The sequence below is a fragment of the Thunnus albacares genome, chromosome 4 (assembly GCF_914725855.1).
Source record: "Thunnus albacares chromosome 4, fThuAlb1.1, whole genome shotgun sequence".
NCBI classification, from domain to species: domain Eukaryota; kingdom Metazoa; phylum Chordata; class Actinopteri; order Scombriformes; family Scombridae; genus Thunnus; species Thunnus albacares.
Window position 1 is genome coordinate 9,146,092 of NC_058109.1, and position 17,583 is coordinate 9,163,674.

At 39.6% G+C, this 17,583-nt stretch overlaps 1 protein-coding gene across 2 annotated transcripts; it reads left to right on the plus strand.

The window, feature by feature from the left end:
• Nucleotides 1-390: 390 nt before the first annotated feature.
• On the plus strand, nt 391-17,282 carry pank4 (pantothenate kinase 4 (inactive)). 2 transcript variants are annotated; one of them, XM_044349215.1, is made up of 20 exons: nt 391-538; nt 1,029-1,111; nt 1,406-1,614; nt 2,208-2,391; nt 3,544-3,636; nt 3,897-4,050; nt 5,896-6,077; nt 6,218-6,299; nt 7,325-7,425; nt 8,408-8,413; nt 9,793-9,948; nt 10,759-10,871; nt 11,457-11,544; nt 11,845-11,996; nt 13,604-13,659; nt 13,969-14,018; nt 14,263-14,367; nt 14,449-14,549; nt 14,904-14,972; nt 15,546-17,282. In XM_044349215.1, exons 1-20 carry the CDS (start codon nt 415-417, stop codon nt 15,793-15,795), a joined length of 2,358 nt encoding a protein of 785 aa, XP_044205150.1. In that variant the 5' UTR covers nt 391-414; the 3' UTR covers nt 15,796-17,282. The 2 variants fall into 2 exon arrangements, with proteins under 2 accessions (XP_044205150.1, XP_044205151.1); XM_044349216.1 differs by lacking the exon at nt 8,408-8,413.
• Nucleotides 17,283-17,583: the final 301 nt, after the last annotated feature.

A 17,583-nucleotide genomic window follows, 5' to 3' on the forward strand; every position in this document is an offset into this window, starting at 1 on the left:
CTCTGTCAAACAGAGTACGTTCAGATCTCTCAGCTTTATAGTTTCTGTCTCAACCAAACTCTTCGCTGTTTTACTCCTTCAATAACTTTGCACATCTTTATTCTCCTACTCTACTTCATTGCATTTTTAAAACTTCAACAACCTTGCACACTTGTCTAATGTAGTATGTTATCCTATGTTTATATTGTATGGATATATATTTCTCTTTTCTGCTATTGATATGTATATTTACTGTGTGTTTACTATTCCCGTGCAATACCTGTATAACCTGCTGCTGTAACACAATGATTTACCAATTTCGGATCAACAAAGTACATCTGTTTACTCCTTAACCTGTGCGTGCATGCTGATTGGACGGCAGGAGCATGCAGGCACGCACGCACGCCCGCATGCAGCGTCAAATCGTTGACGACCATGGCGGAATGTGGTCGAGTTGACAGTAGCTCAAGTAGTCATACCATGGATAAAAGCATTACTCTTCCGCCCGACGAAATATTCCGCAATTTGGAGAACGCAAAGCGGTTCGCAATAGACATAGGTACCTGGAAATATAAAAGTTTTCTTTAATTCGTCTGTCACTTTTGCTCGACCGTAGCTAATCTGTGTGTTTATAGACTAGCACTGCCGCAGCTGATACTATGACAACACATGACTATAAGTGAATGTAAACAAGACAAAGCTAACGGTAGCCGCATAGATTGGTGTCTGTCTTTTATTTGTACGATAGTAAGTCAGTTTACCCTAAAAGAGAGAAGTCTGGCGAGCTTTCATGATTATCTATATGTCATAAAGCGGACGTGTGCCAAAACAAACCGCTCAACTTTGAACAAGTAACGTTACAATAACGTTAGCTGCTAGTTAGCCTGTGTTTAGCTGACGCTACTGTGTCAAAGTTCACTAACGGTTAGATTTATATCTGGATTTTTATTGTAAGTGAGTAACGACTGTCATATATTTAATAATAGCCTGCTTCTGCTGTCTGATGATTTCCCCTCAGACATTAATCACTGCTGTTTTGCTTTCCTCAGGTGGATCTCTCACAAAACTCGCCTACTACTCAACTGTACAACACAAAGTGGCCAAAGTGCGATCTTTCGACCACTCTGCAAAGGTAATTATTTTCTGCATCAGTTAAAAATGCTGGCTTCCTGCGAGTATCTCTCCAAGTTGTCCTGCTTTTTACAAAACTCTTCATTATACTGCTGGACAGGGCAAAGCCTCTATCTCCAGGTTGCTTACATTTTCTTATTTAAACACCACTATCTACCCGAACATATGCTAAATTGCTAGATTATGATGGGAATACACGGGCCCTGGCAGAGGAAATGCATCAGCTGGATGTAACCAAGTCTTCACCCACTCACGGATCTTTGTCCTGTGTGTGTCCATTTTATCTGTTTCCCAGGAGGCTGCCAGTGACAAGCTGTATGAAATATCTGTGCAGGAAGAGGTCACTGCACGCCTGCACTTTATCAAGTTTGAAAATGCATACATTGAAACATGCTTGGACTTCATCAAAGACCACCTGGTCAACACGGATACCAAAGTTATCAAAGCCACAGGTGGAGGAGCACACAAATTCAAAGAACTCATTGAGAGGAAACTGGGACTCAAGTGAGTAATCAAACAAAATGCAGCCAAAAAAAGTCTTGGCTTTTGTTGTAATGATGCATAGTGTTGTACTGTAAATACTACCTGAACAAAAAAAAAAATTGAAAGGGAGGCAAATATCTAGCATATTCCAGATGGCTAAGTTAAGAGTAAACAATGGTCCTTTGCCCTTACTGTAACTGATTCACAAAGAAGGCAATATCCTGTTGTCTTCCTGTTAAACGGGTTGAATTAAGGGACAAATTTGATTGTTTAGGAGAGAGCTCAATAGACTGTGGAAGGAAATAATGGAGAGTGTTCTGGAAAATATCTTCTGTTTACTGACTAACTTTGTCAGCCACTTTGTTGGCAAACATATGAAAGCAACAGAGCATTCACGTGATGTTTGACTTGCTTTTGTCTGCATCCACACGGCATCGGCCTTGAGAATCATATATTAAATGTTTCTCTTTTAATAAACTTAAGTAGGTGGCACATAATAGTTAGAGATTGACCAGCCAGATGACAAAATGGTAAGTCTTCTGCTTTGGCTTTACTTCACTTTTGGCTGAGAATGACTCAAGCTAACGGCCCCTTATTGTGTTGCATTGTGGCAGAGTGGACAAAGAGGATGAGATGACCTGCCTCATCAAGGGCTGTAACTTTGTGCTAAGGAACATACCCCACGAGGCTTTCGTGTATGCCAAACACGCTGACTCAGAGTTCCGCTTTCAGACGACTAATCCAGACATCTTTCCTTACCTGCTTGTAAACATCGGCTCTGGAGTGTCCATAGTCAAGGTAAAAAACGACGAATTGAGCTTTTGTCTGTGTTTTATGGAATTGGGTATCTCTGTTATATAAGCTAAGCTAAACCATATTTCTGTCATGATTAAGGTTTGAAGAGTACAAGTATGTTTCTTTTATTATTAAAAGATTTTATAGCAGTAGTAGCAGCAGTAGTTCTATAATTCAAAGTGACAGTTTGCTAGAGTTTATGTGCTACACTGGCCTAATATTGAATGCAGGAGATATTACAGAAGGAATGCCATTATTACCAAATATGTTCAGCACATTTTATTGTTTACATCTGGCAGAATAGCATATAACAAACATTCATGTGAAAACTCTTAAGAATATGTTCATTTTTTAACTGTCAAATACCTTTCCTCTTGAATATCTTTGTTGCAACTCTTGGATAACCCTCATTGTAGAACTTTGGCACATTTTTTTTTTTTTTTTTACTGCTTAACACACATGTTATTTGCCTCAAAAATCCTGGATCAGTTTGGCTCTGCAGACAGCGTTTGTCCTTGCTCTTTAGCTAGTGGGTTAAAGGTGACCTGTGGAGTTTTCTTGTAAACAAACAAAAGTTATGCTTACATTCAGTATTACTCACCCAAAATGCATCGTTTGTATCTTTGAGGTAAACAAACATTTTCAAAGCTGATTTTTTTAAAAATTATTTAAAATCCTTCAAGGTTTACATTCATGTTTACTAGCCTGCAGTCCTCTTATTCCCTGCCTTTGTTGGTGTATTGCTGCATTTCTTGGTGCAGTACAGACATCTGTTGATCATTAGAATAGTGTAAAATCATCGATAGGACTGTTTATCGCGTGTGCTTGTGTGCCCCTGTGCATGTATGCACAAGACAAAATGGGGACACACTCATGAAACAACTGCTCCATAGCGCTTCTAGAGGTCAGAATCGCCAAAGTTTTCATTTAAGGCTCATATGCTTTAAGTAAAATGGTCTAGGTATGACTACAAGTTATGTCTTTTATCTACTATATAGCATATGTAAAATGAAGGGCTTAGTGAAAATGCATCCTGTGTTTATTGTACACATGTGTCTTTTTCCAGATAATTTCCATTTGTATAAACAAGGGTCTTCTGTTCTTACTATATTTGATTCACACTAAAAGCCATCTCATCTTCTCTGTCTTCAACAGGTTGAATCGGAGGATAAATTTGAGCGTATAGGAGGAAGCTCAATAGGTGGAGGGACGTTCTGGGGCCTTGGAGCCTTGCTCACCAAAACCAAGGTATCTTGCATAACTTGGCCTACTTTTACTGAATTTATTAGTTGTTACTTTGAAGTCAACCATTAAAGATTAACGTCTCAGTATTATATATATATATTTTTAACTTCTGTTGCTATTATTTTTTGCTACTTTCTTGACTTCTACTTATCAGACAACTCATTTTCCTCTTTTCATGTAGTTATTAGAAAAAAACAATCATAGTGAAGTGCAATATTTCTTTCCCTTAAGCCACATGAACTTTGCCCTTTTCTCTCCTGTAGAGATTTGACGAGTTGCTACAGTTGGCTTCTAAAGGGCAGCACACAAGTGTTGATATGCTTGTTAAAGATATCTACGGAGGATCTTACGGGTCCTTGGGCTTGACTGGAGATCTTATTGCAAGCAGTTTTGGGAAGTCTGCTACTGCTAACAAAGGTGACGCATGGGCACAATGGTTTTAAGTGGCTGCCCTGTGGCGTTATATATGTATATGTCCAGGTTAGTGAAATAGAAGACTGTAATGACACACTATATATTTTGTATCTCGTACCTGCAGTTCATTCATTTGATTGGACCAAAAATACATTAAAGCAGTACCCCACCCATGTTGAACCTGAAAATTGGCTGTAAAAAGTTTGTAACTCCTTTGATTTTTTTTTTTTTTTTTTTTTTTTAGAAGGGTAGCAGTTGTGGTCAGCTTAGATCCATAGTGGGGTAAAAATTACTTCAGTAGTGACCCAGTTTCACAAAACGGTATCAGAATGTCAATAGGAATTCAAACCACTCCTGCAGTATACTCCACTTTTCTGCTCAGAATAGTCCTCTATATGGCAAAGTACAGACTACAAACTTGACACCCAAAGGGTAGAGTAATGCTTTCAAGGGGACCTATTACGCTTTTCCTTATTTTCAGTCATATTTATAATGTTACAATATCGGATCTTCATATTAAATATGGCCAAAGTGTCAAATAATGAGGTAAATGTATGTCGAAGTAGTCCCTGTGAGTAAAAAGCACTGGCTTCAGACTGCTCTGAATGCTCGGTTTCCAACGTTTTTTTCTACTTTCAGTTTGAGCCGACTTCAACTCGTGACAAATTTCTTTATATGGTCATCTGCTCCACGCACAGCATGCGAGTTCACTTCTTCACTCTGCTAAAATTATGGCATTTTTCCATTGTTTTGGAGATAGTCACACTGAGTCATGTCTTGAGCCGAGCTGGCATGCTGTGAGTGTTTTCCCATTCTATTACGGCAAAGTAAAATAAGTTGTTTACCTGTTGGAGGTGTGCTGGCTGTCTGCAGCTCTTCATCAAATATCATCATCACTGTGGCTGTTTCTGCCTGTATTATTCCTTCCTGTATTATTTCTAACTGATCGCTAAACAAAGACCTCCGAATATCTCCATATGTTGTCGTGTCGACCGATTTTTAGTGCTGCTAACGAAGCTCCGCTAATTCGGTGAGGGTCAAGTTTTTATTTCCTGTAAATTCTTCACAATAAAAGTCTAGGTATCCCGTAGTAGTCCTGTTATTTAGAAATTTAAAAGCTTTTAATATGAAGCGGCAAAAGCAGGAAATATTGGGTTTGAATCAGCAATAACTTAACATGACTCTGATAACGCTTTCCTCCAAAAAGCTGGCCAATCAGAACAGAGTGGGCTCAACATGAGGGGGGACCTTAAAGAGACAGGAGCTAAGTCTGCCTGTTTTTTTAGAACAAAACCTGTGTTGAAGTTGACTGATTATCTTTCATCCAGGTCTAATGCAGCTTTGTGCTGCAATGTAAATGTTAAAAAACTGCAGAGATGACACCGTTCCACAGAATTTCACAACTTTGTTGGCTGTTACTTTCCATCGGCTGCTGTCTTGAATGGTTTATGCAGTTTCAGTTTGAAAATATGGACAATGATTTTGATATTGATATCTGATGTTAAACTACTACTCCAATGCATATGTAATATTTTGTATAATCAGGAATACTAAAAAGTTTCATACATTTAGGATATTCATGTGACTTTTTTCATTTTGTGGGAAAATTACACATACTGTACATACTGTGTTTTATTGTGTACTGTCTTGAACAGAATGTTGAAGATAGTCAGAGGCTTTCCCATTTGAACACAAAAAGTTTCACCACCAGTGAACGCAGTTGCTCTAGATTCCTAATAATACATTAATGGCAATACGTAAATAATCAGATATCAGTGAACCTGTTTTACAGTTTTGTGATATCGATATTTTGCCTGCATGTTTATAAAACTCTGTTCTTTATTGTAGAATTCTCTAAAGAGGACATGGCCAAGAGCTTACTCCATATGATCAGCAACGACATCGGGCAGCTGGCCTGTCTGTATGCCAAGCTACACAACCTGTCCAGAGTGTACTTTGGTGGATTCTTCATCAGAGGACACCCTGTCACCATGCACACAATCACCTACAGCATCAACTTCTTCACCAAGGCAATGCTTAGAGTTTTTTTATTCTTTTTTTTTTGTTTTCTCATTCTGACAGATATACTTATAGCTCAGTTTAGTCCTGAACGTCTTATTACCAACTGAACCAACTGATGTTAATAACTCCTTTTCTTTTGTTGTTGTAGGGTGAAGTTCAGGCCTTGTTCCTGAGACATGAAGGCTATCTTGGGGCCATTGGAGCATTTCTTAAAGGAGCAGAGGAGGACAGTAAGAAAAGACCTACACATACCTTATGCAGTTTTCACACATCATGCAAATCCTCCCTCACACATTATGGGTGAATGTAAACTTGTAGGGCCCTATACTTTCCTTTCTTTTCTTTTCCTGGAGGTGCAACGACCACTGCAAGCAGTGTTCTAACTGTTTGGTATTTTCCTGACCTTGAAACTTGTTTTGCGCATCTGTGTGGTATTTTGGTGAGCAGAGCACACGTTGCACAGGTGGGAGGAGAGGTGCAGACAGGTGGGAGGTTCATTCAAATGAAGCAGCACCAAGACAATTGTGTTTTGGTTGAAATTTGATCCTAGACTTTAACCTGAAAACAGACGTCTCAGAATCATGTCTGTTTCTTGTGCAATGTCAAGCTGCTGCTGCTCTGCTGCGATTTTATCAACAAGATCAAACTGAATACTTGCTGCAACAACAGATTAATGCTTGAAATATAAGTAATTTATTTCAATTAAACACTCTGCAACCAAAAATCTCAAAAAATGACACCAGCTGAAAATGACACCAGGCTGCTACAGAATAACCTTACACACTTCTACACACATTAGACTGGTCGGTTATAACTCAATATTCTGCTTTTATATGAAGGAGACGTCGGATTAAAGGGGCTCATCGCAGCCTCTTTTCCAACTTTCTTTTTTAGCAAAAGTAGCATCTCATTTTATTCTTGAAACAAATCGCAGTGCAAATGCCGTTGTGTAAGATAATTTACTAAACTATGTGGCAATTTACGAGGTGAGATACACTAGGATTATTGCTGAAATAACTGCCATGGCAGAATATGGAAGAAATACTGTTGGTAGTAGACCTTAAACAGAGCAGAAGGACCAGTAAAGATAAAAATTATGACAAAATGTTAGTTTACCAGCGGGTATGCCAATAAAATATCAAAACCTGCTGGCTAAGTCATCACCAAACACCTTTGAAATGAACTATATCAAATGGGCTATAGTATGTTATACCATAAATAATGCAGTAATAATTGCATCTCTGCCTCCTCTTAGATCCAAACCAGTACAGCTGGGGTGAGAATTATGCAGGAAGCTCGGGCCTGATGAGCGTTTCTCCAGATATGAATCCCATGCAACGTGCACGTAGTGGAACGGTGAGTCTACAGGAATCAAAGAGTGATCAGAAGGCGCAATTTCAAACCTCATGACCTATTTTCTCTCTGTTAACTGTTCGCTGGTTTCTTTTCCTCCCACTTTCAAATATTTCAGACTTTTACTTTTGAGCTTTATTTGATATTTTTATGCCTCCGTACTGGTGACAGCCATGGCCAGAGGCATTATGTTTCTGGGTTGTCTGTTTGTCCAGTTGTCCTTCCATCTGTCCATCCGTCCATCCGTTCCATTCTGGTGAACGCAATATCTCAGTAACGCCTTGAGGGAATTTCTTCAAATTTGGCACAAACATCCACTTGGACTAGAAGATGAACTGATTAGATTTTCGGTGGTCAAAGGTCAAGGTCACTGTGACCTCACAAAACCTGTTTTTGGCCATGACTCAAGAATTAATACACAAAAGATTTTGGTGGTCAAAGTCATAGCACCTTAAGTTCATCTCATTCTCTCATGAATGCGATATCTCAGGAACACCTTGAGGGAATTTCTTCAAATTTGGCCCAAACGTCCACTTGGACTCAAGGATGAACTGATTAGATTTTGGTGGTCAAAGGTCAAGGTCTCTGTGACCTCACGTCTGTCCCATTTTCATATATGCGATATCTCAGGAACGCCTGGAGGGAATTTCATTACATCTGGCGCCAATGTCCACTTGGACTCAAGGATGAACTGCTTAAAGTTTGGTGGTCAAAGGTTAAACTTAATACCTTTTTATTAAATTCCTTCAAAGTCTTCACTACAAATATTGTGAGTCTGGACAGACGTGGATGTAAACTGCAACTTGACTGGTCGGTGGAGGCATACAACCGCGAGGCAGTATTTCTAGTTTATTTTTGATCTCTTTTACGGAAATGTCAATCACCACTGTCCTTTCTGAATCCATAAACATCATACAAAGACATTCATTAATCTCTGTCTTTTCATTTCCCTTCCACACATTCTTCTGTCTAACCTCTCCTTCAGTTTCCCGTAAGTACCTAAACCTGCTTTACTTGTGTGCGCTGGTTTGATGACATGACGCTCCTGCTCATGATGCCTTGTTCTGTAGTTCTAAACACTCAACTGAGCATTTAGTTATGAGAGGCATTCACATGTGTGTTCACTTGCGTAAGGGCAACCTGCTGTTGAATTTTCTCCAGCTTTTTTTGAGAGCAGGATTTTCAGCACAGCTTTCATTTTGCAAGAGATTGTGCTATTGTTTTGTCTGGAATAATTTCACATGATATGATGATGGAAGATGACAGGATTTGATGCTCATGACAGCCAATAACAGTGTGAACTTTGCTTTTTGATTCTTTTGTGTGACAGTTTGAGCATGCAGGCCTCTGTACAACATCCATAGCTGTTAACCTACAGCATTAGTTGTCCTGGGATCCACCTTACCACCGAAAGTCCCTGCTCCCCCTGCTTTGAGAAACTAGTTTTCAGTAGTGCCCAATGGCAAAGTGTGACACAGGACTCAAAACACTGACTGTATATAAATATGGACGACGCATAAATTGCTACGCAAAAGTGAAGCTAAAATATCTCCTCTGTGGGAGCTGCCATCTTGCTGGTGTGTTGTCATTTGGAGCCAGAGTCTGTGCAGTAGAGTCAGGCGGGATGGCGACCTTTGGGACACACCCTCTCAGCCGTCCTGCCACCTGACTGAGGTTTCACAACGGCTGTCACAACTATCAATAATGACGTCACACCCCCTTTTTATATAGTCAAATAACTAATTAAAAACAAACTTATCAGAAAAATGAGCACTTGGAAAAACATCAGTGGATAAGAACTACCTAAAGTGACAGAAACCATCTTTGGGAAAAATTTATTTGACGTGAGCTTTGATTTTTTTTAGTTTGACTCATGTCCCATCTGTTAACATGGAGGCGGCAGGACTTATGAGCTATACTGCAGCCAGCCACCAGGGGGCGATCGAGATGTTTTGGCGTCACTTTTGGGGAGCTGTCATGACGTCCATATTTAAATAAATTCGGTGACTCAGAATAGATATTAGGTCATTCTTGTTGACATACCGCTCAAGAAACCTCTATAGATGCAATTTGTTCTTTTAAAACAAATGACTTCCTCTAATGCACTATTGATCGTGCCCCTAATTAATGAATCCACTTGCTCCCACTGGCTTTTAGGATTAATCTTGTTTCTTCCTTGCTGTGTCTCCCTCTCAGCTTTCTTGTTATCTAAAGAAAAAATACTAACAAGAGTAAAGCCTCTCACATTATTGCTAAGACAAAAGTGGTTTAGTAAATAGAAATAATATGGAGTGGACTCTGCAAGCTGGAAGAAGCGAGTTTATGGACAAGACAGACAGTATGTATCTTCTCTCTCTTTGTTGCATCTAGTTTGACATGCTGGAGATGGACCGTCTGGAGAGGCAGCTGGTGAACCTGCCCCTGCTGCAGGACCCTTCCTCTTACATCCCCGACACCGTGGACCTGACGGAGGACGCTCTGGCCCGTGAATACTGGCTGTTTTGCTTCGAGGAGGCCCTGGACGGGGTAAGACACCAGATTATGTTTTAGATGGAAAACTTTGTTAAAACTGAGTAAAATTACAAAAAAAAGCTATTTCTCCAGTTCATAAGTTTAAATCAAAATCTGCACTGCAAAATTTTGTCTTTGTGTGTTGTAAAACTGTTTACCTCTGCCTCCTCTACTACTAGATTTTTGTCTATATTGATTGTTGAAATTTTACATTTATGGTTTTAGATGGTTTTTTTATGCTGTTTTAGAACTTTTGCAATCAAGCCTCATTGCATTTGCACTGGAACAAATCACAATATGTAGTGGTGACCAGGTGCTCTGATACCTCATACGGTAAATTATAGTAGTAATTTATTCATATGATTGGTGCATCGTATAGTATGTTAAATGAATAATTGCACACTTATGCATTGGTTTTGAATTCTTTATTGAACATTTTAAGCATTCTTGTTACTGTTTGGAGATTTGCAGAGGGGGACAGGCCATCCTGCCTGTGTGAAAAGAAACCTCAATCAGTAGTATTCAGAATTTAAATGTAGTATTTTGTGTTGTGGACTACAGTCTATTTTTTTCTGCAATGTTGCCAACAGTTAACATAGGTGTGTTAAGCTAATGAAAATCAAATATAGTGTACGTAGGAATGAAAGACACATTGCAAAGAGCTTGGATAAAAGTGCCAAAATAGGCCCAGAAATCCGCAATACATTTGGCCTACCTGGTCCGCTTTACATGTGAGATGCATTGGTTTGATTTTTGGAAACTCAGTGCTGGTGAGCCACAAAGGTTATGAACATGGCTGATTACTGTTCTTGTTTCCTTGAGCAGGTGGTTAAGAGAGCCGTAGCGAGTCAGCCTGACATGCCGGAGGCAGCCGAGCGAGCGGAGAAGTTCCGTCAGAAATACAGACACAAGCTTCAGACCCTCCGCCACCAGCCTTTGTAAGTAACTGTCTCTGCTTTCGCACTCATCTGCCTTTTTAGTGGACTAAAACTCAACTCTCTTCTTCCATCGTCTGCATTAGTTTCACATCTTCATGCCTACTCTAACTGCCTACATATGTTGTTAATGAAAAAGGGAAATCTTGATGTTAATTCTCATGACTGTTTCAGTTTTTAGGAATGGGGTGCATTGCGTAAGTGTGTATCAGCTGTATTGGTTGTGTTAATGACTGAGCAGAATGAACTGTGCTGATATCAGAATGATGATGAACATGATGTGAGATATTTTTGCAAAAAAAAAAAACCAAAACCCTAAATGCCAGATTTTTAAAAACCAGGAAAACTGTCACACATTTCAATAATTATGAGTCTTGAAATGTTCAGTTTGGCATAGTTTTGATACAGTTATATCAGGCTACGATACAGTCTCTTCCAACACAGAGCAAAAACATGAAAGCATCAACCGCCCCAGCCCCGTTGTGTGTGCGTGAGTGCATGTGTGCGTGTGTGTGTGTGTGTGTGTGTGTGTGTGTGTGTGTGTGTTTTTCTCTCTGGCTAATGTAGAGTGCTTCTCTTCTCACCTAGTGCTTATGGATCCCTCACTGTCAGAAGTCTGTTAGACACGAGGGAACACTGTTTAAACGAGTTCAACTTTCCTGATCCCTACTCTAAGGTCTGAGTGAAATCTATCAACCTATTTTGTTTTCTGTTTGTGTTCTTTTTGTGTGCTACACAGCTGGTTTGGCCCTCTCTGATCGGTTTTATGAATTTCATACCATTTATGTTTTCATACAGTCTCATGGTGTTACACAGGTGATTTCTTTCCACCCACTATACAATTTAGTCTCTACATGAGTAACTTGTTACCATGTTTTAACACAATTTTTTTTTTATTTATGAATGCAGCTAGATAAACAATTTTTTTTTATTCCATTTGAACTGGAAACCGTATCATATCTCTGTTGTGTTGCAGATTAAACAGAGGGAGAATGACATCGCTCTCAAATACTATCAGAAGGCAGTGAAGTCCCTGGAGGAGCTGAGCTGGGAGGAGAGACAGTTTGCCCTGGTCAGGGGCGTCCTGGCTGGTAATGTCTTCGACTGGGGAGCCAAAGCCGTTTCAGAGTGAGTGGAGTTAACAGCTTTTAAAGCCTCTGAGCTGCAAGGTTGATGGGTTGCTCTGTTCTGGCTGATTATGGGTTGTGGCAGAGGAGGATAGTTCATGAATATACAGCTTTGAATAGGCAAACAGGCAGTTTTTTTCCTGCTTTGGTGAAGTGCCTTTGTGTTACATTGCTTTGATAAGTTAAGCTACCCAGAGTTAGCCAGCCTGTAAACAGTTGGCAGCATGGATAGAAAATAAATTTCATAAAAATCAGTTAAATAATTACTTAAGCACTTACCATAGATTTTTATGCCTCCATGCCAGCGACAGCCGTGGCCGGAGGCATCGTGTTTTCAGGTTGTACATCTGTCCATCCATCCCATTCTTGTGAACGTGATATCTCAGGAACGCCTTGAGGGAATTTCTTCAAATTTGGCACAAACATCCACTTGGACTCAAAGATGAACTGATTAGAATTTGGTGGTCAAAGGTCAAGGTCACTGTGACCTCACAAAAGACGTTATTGGCCATAACTCGAGAATTCATAAGATAATTATGACAAAGTTTTACATAAATGTCTAATAGGATAAAATGATGAAGTGATGACATTTTATATCCAAAAGGTCAAAGGTCACCTTCACTGTGACATCATAATGTTCTGCATAAACACTTTTCTGGCCATAACTCAGGAACAGAAGGGGAGATTGTGACCATATTTCACATTTGGTCTGATACTGAATTGGTGACGCTAATCTCGGTTCCCACCTTGAAACTGTGGTGATTGTATAGATCTTCTGTGCTGCTGGGTTGAAGATGTGCGTGAAACATCCAAGTTTTAGAATTTGTAGCTTCGCTGCATTTTGCTTTCCCAAGGTATTTGTATGAATCCACCCTCTTCATTTCCTCTTCCTGGATGACCACCAGGACAGGGGTCCTCCTGTTCCTCTGGTAGCCCACCACGACCTCATTGGTTTTACTGATATTGAGCTTTAGGTGATTATCTTTGCACCATGTGATGAAGCTCTTTATCATTCCTCTGTACTCCTCTGTAAAAATAGTCTAAGTGTAGACAGCACATTTCTCACTGGAGTCATGCATGTCAATATAGTGATACCTCCCAATTCCGCAAAAAATACACTTAATACCTTTTTATTAAATCCCTTCAAAGTCTTCACTACAAATATTATGATTCTGGATAGACATGGAAGTAAACTGTAACTCGGCTGTTTGGTGGAGGCATACAACTGCAAGGTGTTATTTCTAGTTTAAATATGTGTTGCCTTTTGAAGCTTTGAGTGATCACAGGGAATTACAGTAATCCTCCCTTTTTGACAGCTATAGCCAACTTTTCTTGGTTATATCTGTCAACAGAGTTTTTCACTGTTTAAAAAAGAATTGATTGAATTCATATTGTTGATCATATTGCTCAGCCTGAGAGCATATTATTAGTGATGCTTTGAGGACAGACAGCAGCCTTTTTTTGTTTGCTGGCCAGGCTGCAGTGGCTGCTAAACTCTTTCATTTTATCTCAAGGTTTGGAACGTGTGGTTTCTCTGTTTTGCAAACTGTGACTCAGATATCTGCCTTATAATTGCACTGTTGCATATTTTGTCTTGATGTCATGCAGCGTCCTGGAATCTGATCCTGAGTTTGGGTTTGAGGAAGCTAAACGACAATTGGAAGGTATCAGAGCTTATTTTTACACCAGTTTACCTTCTAATTTCTGCAATCAAGCCATTTGACAAACTCTCTCCATTTACACTAAAAAACACACGCTAATGCAAGATGTAAATGCATACAAAACACATTGTGATTCAGACCACATCCAGAGCTCAGCCAATCACATATTAATAGCTATCACTGTCACACCTTCTTCATTCTTTTCACATTTCTTAATTGCTTTTTTTAAGCAAATTTAGTTACAGAAAAATTGTGAAATTGAAGGATATTTAGAATAACTCTTGGTTTTTGTGTTTTTCTTTTTCCCATCAGAGCGGCCATGGCTTGTTGATTCATTTGACCAGTGGCTCGAGAGACAAAAGGTCAGGCTCTTTCTCTGCTTTTTTATTTCAAAACCAATTTTAGCATTTTTGGTGGGAGGTTAGAGGTTTTATCAGAGGCGCTACACTGTCAGTACCAGGCACTACCGTGTTTTGACTTAGCACCAAGTGGAAACAGATAACAGCACTCATTAGTAATATTTCACATACTTGTGATAGTGTTTCTGTGTTGTGTGCTCCTGATGATTAGTGCTTGAATACAATCCATCCTGGTTTTCTCTTGCAGGGTCCTCCTCATAAGTGTGCCTTGTTTTTCGTAGATAATAGCGGAGTAGACATCATTCTAGGAGTGATGCCTTTTGTCAGAGAGCTTCTCTCTCGAGGAACAGAGGTAAGAGACCCCAACAACATAATTAAAAGGCACTTTATTTGATAAAATCTTACCACAACTCTTCTATCCCTCTGCCTTTAGGTTGTGTTGGCCAGCAACTCAGGCCCAGCTTTAAATGACGTAACAAACGGTGAACTGCAAATACTGACCGAAAGAATCGCTGCCATGGATTCAGTGATTCAGTGAGTATTGATGAAGGTTTTTGAAAACAATGAATACAATCTTTTTACCGAACAAGACAGACAGAAAAATTGTTCTAAGTTTAAAAAAATGCAAAATATATACACTGCAGCTATTGATCTGTTATTTACACAGATAACAATAAAGAGCCAACTGACACTGCTTCCTTTTACATAGTAAAATATATGAATAACATCTAGGTAGGCCATGAGATTTGGCTGAAAGCTGTGGAAACAAGAAGAAGAATTTTTCTATCAAAGTAATTCTCAGTGTCTGATCTTGCAATATCATACCCAAAAAGATTTTTAGATAATTGAGCAACACCAGCTGTGAACTTTGATCTCTTTGATGCGCAGGGCTGGACTGAGGGAGGACAGATTGATGTTGATCCAGAGCGGTTCCAGTTCTCCCTGCTTGGATCTGAGGTTGGTTATTTGGCATTTTTACATCTGACATTTTTAATGCGTTGGCTGTTAGGCCAGCCAAGATAACCATATTATCATAATACTGTGGTGATATGACACATATAACACGGTTCAGCTCTTTACCACCACCTTTTTATCCTTTACACAGGCATCTGGTTCCACTATTATATACATATATAGAAATACTGTATATCATGGTACAAATTTACAGATTTTTGTAATAATAACATATTTCTCCTTCCAGTTTCTCAAATGTGAATATTTTCTGGTTTCTTCAGTCCTCTTTGAGAAACAATGATCAACATTTTTCACCATTTTCTGACATTTTATAGACAACTTATAGATTCATCGAGAAAATAATCAACAGATTAATCAATGAAAATAATCATTAGTTGCAGCTATAGCAGAGTACAGGTTAGACCTGCTGTAGAAACCATTAGATGTACTGTATTATGGTTACCTACTGCAGATAAAATGTTAACGTGATCTAAAGTGTTTGATACTGGGATGGTACCTCTCAAGAAGTTTATATATGATATATAATACATTTAAACAAATTCTCTGTCTCCCCAGCCGTCTGGACAAAGTGCTGGCCTCGGTGGTGCGGGAGCGGCAAACCGACCTGGTGATCATCGAGGGCATGGGCCGAGCCATCCACACCAACTACTACGCCATGCTCAGCTGCGAGAGCCTCAAGATGGCCGTCATCAAGAACTCGTGGCTGGCCGACCGGCTGGGAGGGAAGCTGTTCAGCGTGGTCTTCAAGTACGAGGTACCGACCGGAAAACCCAGCCAGGACTCTGCAGCGCCGACACCCTCATGAGCGCGGCAAACGTCACGTTCGAGCGGGACAGAACGTCGAAATCAAGCCGGAGCTCCGAATGTAAGGATGGAGATCGTACACTGCCACCGAGTGAATGACTGACTGTAAAAGCTGATTGTAAAAAATTTAGGCGGGATTTAAAGGTGATCATTAACAGATTTATTTTAAAACATTATTGATTTTCGTGCTGGTTTCAAAAAGATGATTTGCATCGCTTTTATGCAGGTCTCCGTTCGATATCCTGTACAATCACTTAGTTCGCTGCCGTCATTACTGTTGATTTCATGCAGCACCTGGAGTATGTTTTCATGTGAAGGGAAGTCATCACTGTCTGTGTTCGGTAAACTTTTACACGCTGTTATGACAGATGAGATCTTCAGCTTGTAGAAAAATGAAAAGTTTTTATTTTAAAAGTCATTGACATGCTGCCAACGACGCACAACAACCATGTACCCAAACGGGGAAAATGAGATTCTTTGGCTGGTGTTTGTGTGTGTGTTAGAGAGAGACAGACATAAGGGTAATTACAGCTTTCAGCGGTAACACTTTTCACAGAAAAAGTGTATTTAATGTGCCTTGAGGCTGATGTGATAAAAGCATCATTCGCTCTGAATTCAACTAGATTGCTTTTAATTCCTGTTGAAAGCTACAAACACTATACAAATATCTGCTTTTTTTCTCCTCTGCAATCTCTCACTGTTAACTAGGAAGAATCCATTTCCTGTTTTTCATTACTGCCAGTAGATGAATTGAGATTAAGAAATGAATCGTTGTCACTTTGTGTAGCTGTTAAAGTGGCATCAGGGAAAATGTCTGACCAGAGAGAGAGAATCATCACTTTATCATTAGAGTGAAGAAATTGGGGCGTGTTTCCTCCACAAGGTGGCAGTATTCTACTGTGAAGTAGGTTTTTTTTATAATTTCTCAAATCTTTCCCAAGGTGCTTGGTGTCAAAATTAACACTGCATATTCAGGTTCAAATATTCAGTCTCTTATAACGGTTTCTGATCAAAGCATCACATGGAACTTTTTGTCATCGAGCTGGCCGTGGCATGAGTCCATGGATTCACTGTAATTTAACTGGCATGTGTAAGTTTGAGCTGTGATCCATCCCTGATTACAAATTACAAAAAAAAAATGCAATCGTTTGAAGGCAATAATACTGCAGCACCTAGTTGTAACAAACATCAAAACACTGTGTGATTGTGAAGTGGCTGACTGTATTGGTGACTTCATCCCTAAATATCTGAATTCAAGGCAGGATCAGATTTGTATCGGTGTGAAAACATTTCCCAAAGTTACAGTTGCTTGACATGTGGACTCACATTGCAATATTGTATTTGACATTTGTACATATATGTGATATACAAGTGTGTATGTATATACATTTCATTTGCATCATTTCAGTTAAGCACACCAAGCACAATTTTATGTATTATTCTCCTGACAATCAATTTTAATTAAATGGTGAAAAACCTTTTATTTTATTCCTCTTTATGTGCGTGTTTCTTTCTCTTTCTTGATGTGTCGGGAGAGGTTGACTGCATGCGTCTGAGAGTTGAGAGTTGCCCCATATTAAAAAAACTGATCCTGCCCCTGGCGGTAGAGAAGCTTGACACCCTGGTATGTACTGGGTGATGCCTGCTGGGAAGCTGTGAGCTGATAATGTATGAGGAGGCCTGGCAGGGGGTCCTCCTGCTTTTCCTCTCGCTCATCACTCCTTTACCCCCCCTCCAAACACACACACACACACACACACACCAGTTCTGCAAGACAGTGACATCTAAG